The sequence below is a fragment of the Saccopteryx bilineata genome, chromosome 2, assembly GCF_036850765.1.
Source record: "Saccopteryx bilineata isolate mSacBil1 chromosome 2, mSacBil1_pri_phased_curated, whole genome shotgun sequence".
NCBI lineage: Eukaryota > Metazoa > Chordata > Mammalia > Chiroptera > Emballonuridae > Saccopteryx > Saccopteryx bilineata.
This window is the reverse complement of record NC_089491.1, coordinates 37,365,736-37,374,773: the sequence shown is the minus strand read 5'-3', so window position 1 is coordinate 37,374,773 and position 9,038 is coordinate 37,365,736. Positions and strand designations below refer to the sequence as shown.

At 49.1% G+C, this 9,038-nt stretch overlaps 1 protein-coding gene across 1 annotated transcript; it reads left to right on the top strand.

Moving 5' to 3' along the window:
* The first annotated feature begins 155 nt into the window (after positions 1 to 155).
* On the top strand, positions 156 to 5,688 carry CCIN (calicin). Its single transcript, XM_066254693.1, has 3 exons — positions 156 to 216; positions 1,364 to 1,445; positions 3,696 to 5,688. Exon 3 carries the CDS (start codon positions 3,922 to 3,924, stop codon positions 5,686 to 5,688), a length of 1,767 nt encoding a protein of 588 aa, XP_066110790.1. The 5' UTR covers positions 156 to 216; positions 1,364 to 1,445; positions 3,696 to 3,921.
* The last annotated feature ends 3,350 nt before the right edge of the window (positions 5,689 to 9,038 follow it).

Genomic DNA, 9,038 nt, shown 5'->3' with positions numbered 1-9,038 from the left:
AGCAACAGGGACTCAATGGCCAGTTATTAAACTTCCTAGTGGCTCTAAGAAACACCCTCCACCCCATACATACACATCTACAACCAGGTATTGGACGCTGGCATGCAGCCAGGCTCTTTAGGCTGAAGTCTGTTTCCTCAGTTGACTGGAGGAAGGAAAAAGGCGACCTGACTGTCCAGACTGAAGAAAAGCCAGACGACAAATCTGGCTGAGCAGGTAGGCACTAATCTCCCTTTAATGGATTTATTGGCTTTTTTTTTTTTTTTAAGAGAGAGGAAGGGAGAAAGAAAGAGAAGGGAGAAACATCAGTTTGTTGCTCCACTTATTTATGTATTTATTGGTTGATTCTTGTTTGTGCCTGAATGAAGACCAAATCTATAACCTTGGCGTATTGGGACAACAAAGTCAACTGAGCTACCGGGCTAGAGAGAATGGATTTCTTAAAGATGATAACTCCCACAAGTTCAACAAAAGCAGACAGGAAGGCCAGATTCCAGCGCTCCTTTGTAGCCAGAAGGCAGCCAAAGGAGTCAGGAACCCTGGCTCCTAGCCTAGCTCTGTGCACTCTGAGTCAGTCAAGGTCTTTATCTTCTCAGGGCCCCAATTTGTCCAGCTGTACAAAGGATGGCACATGGAGTTAGGTCTATTGGATCCTTCAGGTCTCCATGACACACCCACTTTCTTAATTGGATGGAAGCATCTGATGAGAGACCCTCCTGCCCTGGTGTTCAGGGGGACTAAAACCAAAGCAAAGGGGCACAGCCACCTCTTCCACCAAAGTGCCCCAAGGTTGCAATGTGTGGGGGCAAAGGAGCAAGTGAAGCAGCAAGGACCTGACCCATGCAACCTCTGTCCTAGGCATAAATGCCGCAGGAGGTGAGGTCTGCCAACCTCTCATCAGGGCAGGCCTGGGGCCCAATGGGAGTGAGAAAGTGTTTGGTATCAACACGAAAAGGCCTTATCCTCTGCCCAAGCCACTGCTGCTTCTTGCAAGATCTGGGCTAGAGAAACAGTTAGAGCTCAATTGTTCTTACAGGGAGAGAAAGGAGCCAGAAGGATGTCACCTAAGGCACACAAAGCTAGTCTGTCACGGAGGGGCTGAAATCTGAGCTTTCTTCTGATGGGAAAACAGTGCAGCCTTGTGCAGACAGGTATCTCAAGAGACTGAGAGCCTCTATTTCAGTCAGGGATCAAGGTGAACAAATTCAACATTAAAAGGTGGGCACGTTTCTGTTGTGTGTGTGTGTTTTTTTTTTAAGATTTTATTTATTGATTATACAGAGAAGGGAGGGGAGTGAGAAGTATCGACTCAGAGTTGCTTCCTCACTCCTTCTTTGTTGCTTGTTGTATATGCCCTGACCAGGCAAGCCCCGGGTTTGGAACCAGTGACCTCAACATTCCAGGGTGATGCTCTACCCACTGCGCTACCACAGGACAGGAAAAAGGTAGGTACTTTTAAATAATTTTCAAATTATCAAATGTCAAAATTAAAAAAATTAAAAAGCCAGGTCTGGAATGAAAGGATGAGGGAGAGGCAATGAATAATAATGAGAACTTGCCAGGGACGGAAAGGGCTGACCTGCTCACAGTCGCAAGGGTGGCGAGCGTTGAGGGTCCGGAGTGGGCCTTAGAGCCTAGGTGGGAGGAGACCCGGGGCGCGGCGCGAGTCCAGGTCGTCTGTGCACCATCTTGCAATGCCGCAGGGACGTGTGTGTGGAGCCCCTTCTTGGAGCACCCAAAGCCTGGCCCAGGTGGGCCCGCAGGAGGCTGGCTGATTTACTCCTCCTTAGCATTGGTGCTAAGGGAACTCCGGAGCTCCTCACCAGCCCGTAGGAGGGGGTGCCGAGCTGGCCGAGTCTGCGAGCACCCCGTCCGGCAGGGCACCGAGGAGGGACGCCTCGATCCGAGAAGGCTGAGGCTGCTCTCTGGCGCCCGAGGCGGCACACCTTTCCTGGAGCATCTGTAAAGCGGCCATGGGTGTGTGCCCTGCCATTTGAATTCCAGGGTCGAGGCGGGCGGACCTGCGCGGCCGCCTCTGCCCTGGGCATGCAGGTGCGTGGCAGCCCAGCGGAAGAGGGGAACCCCACGGCTCTTTGCACCAGCAGACGGGCGCAGCAGAGGTGGCGCGCTCGGGTGACAGAGCAGGTCGCGTCCGCCCGCTGGTTCCCACCCGGGCGGAGATGACCCTGCAGCACCACCGTGTGGCCACAGGAGGCTCAGGGAGCCTGCCCGAAGGAACCGGCTCATTCTAGACTTCCTGGTATTTATGAAGGAAGCAGCCAGGAATGCCAGCGCTTGGCAAACTGATGTAGTATTAATAAAATAATGACAGCTAGCATTTATTGAACGTTTACTACAAGCCAAATACCGTGGTTAACACTCTCTTATTTAAATGAGTTTCTCATTTAAACTCTTAGTACTCTTGGAAGCAGGTACTACTATTCCCATCTCACAGATGAAGAAACTGAGGCTTAGAGAGAATGGGCAACTTGTCGAAATCCACACTTGATGGTGACAGCTAACCGACCACAGCCCCCCAAATTTTACAACTAGAGACTTGGAGTTGTGAGGTGAATGTCCCAGTGTGCTGTGGACAGAAATAACTGGGGCTTCAGAGGCCTTGCCCACCCCAGGGCCTGGCTAACACCTGCATCCAGTGAGTGGCCTCCGCCTCTTCCTCTATTTTATTTTACTTTTATTTTTTTAATGAGTTTATTTGAGCCAAACTGATGACATGCTGGGAAGCAAGATCTCGAATGCTCCCGCACCTCTTCCTCTTTCTTTTTTTATTTCTTTTTAATTTTTTTTAATTTTTCTGAAGCTGGAAACGGGGAGAGACAGTCAGACAGACTCCCGCATGCGCCCGACCGGGATCCACCCGGCACGCCCACCAGGGGCGATGCTCTGCCCACCAGGGGGCGATGCTCTGCCCCTCCGGGCATCACTCTGCCGCAACCAGAGCCACTCTAGCGCCTGGGGCAGAGGCCAAGGAGCCAACCCCAGCGCCCGGGCCATCTTTGCTCCAATGGAGCCTTGGCTGCGGGAGGGGAAGAGAGAGACAGAGAGGAAGGAGAGGGGGAGGGGTGGAGAAGCAAATGGGCGCTTCTCTTATATGCCCTGGCCGGGAATCGAACCCGGGTCCCCCGCACGCCAGGCCGACGCTCTACCACTGAGCCAACCGGCCAGGGCTCTTCCTCTTTCTTGAAGAATGGTGTCTGTGGCCACACAGGTCAGAAGCCAAAGGACAAAGCTTTTCTTCTCTGCTACCCAGGAGCTTTGGCAGAGAAAAGCTCCTGGTTTTACAGCCTAAGAATCAGAGACTTGGGAAAGCTGAGCAGTTAGGAGCTTCCTGGAAGGGTTGAAAGAGTCCTAAATTACAGAAGGCTTGGGCTCCGGTCCTGCTTTGCTTCCAACTGGCTATGTGATCTTGGGCAAGTCCCTTCTCTTCTCCAGGCCTCAGTTTCCCTACTTTACAATAGGGGGGATTCTTCCAAATTATCTAATAATCCTTTTCCTCCCCCCAACCTCCCTTATCCCTCCCTATACCATCCCTACCCAAAGTGGCTCTGACATTCCAGAAGCAGCCTTGAACTGAAGTTCAAAGGTCTCGGGCCAGAGTCCAGGCCATCTCTGGGTTTCCTCCTGAGATCTGGTTCCTGGGCACCAGGTCATGGTAGGGTATCTGGTCTTGCCAGGTTGGAGCCATAACAGAGGAGAAGAACCCTGTGCCTCTGAGAAAGGTCTCAGGGGTGGCATTACATTGTGATGACCTCATCCACTCTATGACATCATCCTCTCTCCCACACCCCACACTTTTCCCTGGTCAACTGCTCTCCAACCATCAATTTGAATCCCAAAGGCCTGAGACAGTCTTCTCCAGTACCTGCTGCTGATCTTCTGCCTCACCCCACAAGAAGCACCATGAAATTAGAATTCACTGAGAAAAACTACAACAGCTTTGTGCTGCAGAACCTGAACAAACAGAGGAAACGCAAAGAGTACTGGGACATAGCCCTGACTGTGGATCAGCATGTCTTCTTTGCACATCAAAATGTGCTGGCTGCTGTATCTCCACTAGTGAAGAGCCTCATCTCCAGCAACGACATAAAGGCCAACAGTGAGCTCTTTATCACCATTGACCCCAACTACCTGAGTCCAGCCTCAGTGGAGCAGCTCCTGGACTACTTCTACAGTGGCAAAGTAGTGATCTCAGAGCAGAATGTGGAGGAACTCCTTCGTGGGGCCCAGTATTTCAACACACCACGCCTTCGAATCCACTGCAGTGACTTTCTTGTTAAGTCCATCCGCCGTGACAGCTGCTTGCACTACCTCTTCTTGGCTGAGTTGTTTGAGCTCAAAGAGGTATCAGACTTGGCCTACTCTGGCATTCGTGACAACTTTCACTACTGGGCTAGTTCTGAGGGCTGCATGCACTTCATGCGCTGTCCACCTATCATCTTTGGCCGCCTTCTCCGAGATGAAAACTTGCATGTGCTCAACGAGGACCAGGCTCTCAGTGCACTCATCAATTGGGTGTACTTCCGAAAGGATGAGCGGGAAAAGTATTTCAAGAAGTTTTTCAGTTACATCAATCTTAATGCCGTCTCCAACAAGACACTGATGTTTGCCAGCAACAAGTTGTTGGGCATGCAGAACAGCTCGGCCCATGCAACCATGATTGAGAGCATCCTATTGGACCGTAAGCAGGAGAAGCCATCCAGCCTGCTGAGCCACCAGCGGAAGGGGGCTCTGCTTGATTCAGTGATCATCCTAGGTGGCCAGAAGGCCCATGGCAAGTTCAATGATGGAGTGTTTGCCTATATCATACAGGAGAACTTGTGGTTAAAGCTCTCAGAGATGCCCTACCGGGCAGCAGCACTTAGTGCCACCTCTGCTGGGCGCTACATCTACGTCTCTGGTGGCACCACTGAGCAGATTTCAGGGTTGAAGACAGCTTGGAGGTATGACATAGATGACAATTCCTGGACCAAGTTGCCTGACCTGCCAATTGGGCTTGTCTTCCATACCATGGTGACTTGTGGGGGGACAGTGTACTCAGTGGGTGGGAGCATTGCCCCAAGGCGGTATGTCTCTAATATCTATCGCTATGATGAGCGCAAGGAGGCCTGGTACCTGGCAGGGAAGATGAGCATTCCTATGGATGGCACAGCCGTGATCACCAAGGGTGACCGGAAACTGTACATTGTCACTGGGCGGTGCTTGGTGAAGGGCTACATTTCTCGGGTCGGGGTGGTGGACTGCTTTGACACCAGCACTGGGAATGTGGTCCAATGTATCACGTTCCCCATCGAGTTCAACCACCGGCCCCTACTCTCTTTCGAGCAGGACAACATCCTGTGCGTGCACAGCCACCGGCAGAGTGTGGAAATCAACCTACAGAAGATAAAGGCCAGCAAGACAACCACCTCAGTGCCTCTCTTGCCCAACAGCTGCCCCTTGGATGTGTCCCACGCTGTATGCTCCATTGGAGACAGCAAAGTGTTTGTGTGTGGGGGTATCACCACAGCCAATGATGTTCAGACAAAAGACTACACCATCAATCCAAATGCCTACTTGCTGGACCAAAAGACAAGCGAGTGGAAGACCTTAGCCCCCCCACCAGAGGCACTGGACTGTCCTGCGTGCTGTCTAGCCAAGCTACCTTGCAAGATTCTTCAAAGGATTTAAACCACTTTTTAAGTGGAAGAATAAGTAAATGCATTATTATTCACAATTTAATGAGAGAGGGAAAGAAAAAAAGATGGCCTGTTGGTTCTTTCTTTGTGTTCCAGTCTGTGTTTGGCCCTGGAGGTGGTGATTCTGGGCTAGGGCTGCTCCCAGTGGGGAGCAATTCAGGGCCACTCTGTCACTGAGGGATCCAAACTGAGGCTGGAAATGAGTCCCTGGTGGGTGAGATTGAGGCATCTCCTGGGCACTGGCCAAGGTGACATCTGGAAAGCCCCCCATTCTATACCTCTGTAGTCACCTTGCAGGCATCTGCCAGACAGGTAAAGCATTTGCTTAGTTGTGAAGTCTTAGATTCCTCCAACACTCACTTCCCTGGAGTCTGCCCAGGAAGGCAGGGGAGGTCCAACCCCAGGTCAGGGAGAAGAGCCTCCTCAGCTAGGGACGGAGAAGGTGGTATGGGCCTGGCTCAGGGACCAGCAACGGAAGCATAGGGAATGGGGTGGGCGTGAAGGATGGAGACTGGAGGGGCCAGGGAGAGGCAGGGTTATTTGGCTGTTGTATTTGACCATGCAGTTGTGGCGTGTCTGTGCATCATTTAGGGGGGAAGGTGGGGACGTTACTTACAATTGTTTCCAGTAAGCAAGGTTCATTGAGAACTTTCTCCAGAAAAGCAAAGCCTGAGGGACTTAGAAGAGGAGTCAGTAGAGGGAAGAAAGAAACATACTGTTGGAGAGAAGCTTAGGCATGAGGCAAAATGACAGGATAAGAGACAGGATATTATAGTAGGTATGAGTACTGGGGCATACCTACTACAAATAGCCTTGCTCAAATGCCAGCTAGATCACTTACTGGGGAATCCTGGGCAAGTTACTTAACATCTCTATGCCTTAGTTTTCTTATCTGTAAAGGGAGATAATGAATGTCTGCTCAAAGGGTGACGTGAAGTTCAAGTGAGTTACAACATGCAAAATACCTAGGACAGTCCCTAGCATATATTAAAAAGTGCTCTTTCTATAGGAAGAGTTAAAAAAAATTATGCACTGAATTTAGAGAGAGGAAGGCCAAGGAGAGAGAAATGCCAATCCATTCCTGTATGTGCCCTCACCAAGGATCGAACCCACAGACTTCACATTTTGGGATAACACTCTAACCCAAAAGTAGTCAGCCTGGTCCCTACCGCCCACTAGTGGGCATTCCAGTTTTCATGGTGGGTGGTAGCAGAGCAACCTAAGTATAAATAAAAAGATAGATTTAACTATAGTAAGTTGTTTTATAAAGATTTATTCTGCCAAACTTAGTGAAAATCTGACATAAATTACTTGGTAAGTAATTATTATTATATGCTTTAACTTGCTGTAACTCTGCTTTATAAAATGTATAAAGTTACTTCCCTACTTTATAAATCACCATTACTGTGAAACTGGTGGGCAGTTAGAAAATTTTACTACTAACAGAGATACAAAAGTGGGTGGTAGGTATAAAAAGGTTGACTGCCTGACCAGGCGGTGGCGCAGTGGATAGAGTGTTGGACTGGGATGCGGAAGACCCAGGTTCGAGACCCCAAGGTTGCCAGCTTGAACGTGGGCTCATCTGGTTTGAGCAAAAGCTCACCAGCTTGAACCCAAGGTCACTGGCTCGAGCAAGGGGTTACTTGGTCTGCTGAAGGCCCACAGTCAAGGCACATATGAGAAAGCAATCAATGAACAACTAAGGTGTTGCAATGAAAAACTAATGATTGATGCTTCTCATCTCTCTCCGTTCCTGTCTGTCTGTCCCTGTCTCTCCCTCTCTCTGACTCTGTAAAAAAAAAAAAAAAAAGTAAATAATAAAAAATAAATAAAATAATAAAAAGGTTGACTACCCCTGCTCTAACCAACTGAGCTTTCTGGCTAGGGCAGGACTTTTTAAAAAGAAAAATAAAGGAGGTGAGGCAAGGGTCCAGGTTCTTGGGACCTTATATTGTTAGATCCCATAAAATGCTCTTTGAAACTGCCTACCTCAAAGTCTTGGTGAGTTTTCCCCCCTTTTTTTTTTTTTTTTAGGGACAGACAGACAGGAACGGAGAGAGATGAGAAGCATCAATCATCAGTTTTTTGTTGCGACACCTTCGTTGTTCATTGATTGCTTTCTCATATGTGCCTTGACCGTGGGCCTTCAGCAGACCGAGTAACCCCTTGCTCGAGCCAGTGACCTTGGGTCCAAGCTGATGAGCTTTGCTCAAGCCAGATGAGCCCGTGCTCAAGCTGGAGACCTTGGGGTCTCGAATCTGGGTCCTCCGCATCCCAGTCCGAAGCTCTTATCCACTGCGCCACCACCTGGTCAGGCTCTTTGTTTTTTTTTTTAAGTGAGAGGAGGAGAGATAGACAGACTAACCTCATCTGGGGCTGATGCTTGAGTACCGAGCTATTCTCAGCACCTGGGGCCACACTGGAACCAATCGAGTCACTGGCTTCTGGAGGGGAAGAGGGAGAGAAGGGGGATAAAAAGGGGGAGAGAAGCAGATGGTCACTTCTCCTGTGTTCCCTGACTGAGAATTGAATCCAGATGTCCATAGCTGGGCCAACACTCCATCCACTGAGCCACCAGTCAGGGCCACTTTCCTCAATTCTAACTACCTGTTTCCCTTTCATTCATTTATGTACTTATATATAATCCTCAACAATTTAGAAGAAACTGACCAAATCCTTGAACACCATATGTAATCCCCATTCATCCATGCACTCATTCATTGATGAATTTACTTATTCATCTACTCATCAATTCACACACACACACACACACACACACACACACACACACCATTCAGTGAGGTCTCTGTGCAGGCCCCCATTCCAGGAGCCCGGGCCACTCCCATGACAGACAATCCATGTCCCTGGGAGAGAGTATTTGTACCTGTTCCATGCAACAGGAATATTATGCAAGCCACATATGTAATTTAAACTTTTCTAGTAGCCAGGTCAATAAAATAAAAAGAAATAGATGAAATTAACTTTAACAATATATTTTATGTAGTCCAATATACCTCAAATACTATCATTTAAACAAGTTATCAATGTAAACATTTACTGAGATAGTTAACATTTTTTTTCATACTGTCTTTGGAATCCAGTGTGTACTTTTACACCCATGGCATGGCTCAATTTGGATTAAGCACTTAAGATTCCATGAGGCTCCTGTACTGTATAATGCAGGGCACTTTGGATAGCTTCATGGTTCAAATCCCCTCCCCTTCATTTTCCCACTCCGTCCTGCTCAGCACTATCTTCATGACCTCCCTGTTGGGTGGCCTCTCTCCAAAGCTCCCCCCCCCCCCATGTTTCACTTTTCCCTTTCTAGGTCAGGCCCTTGTC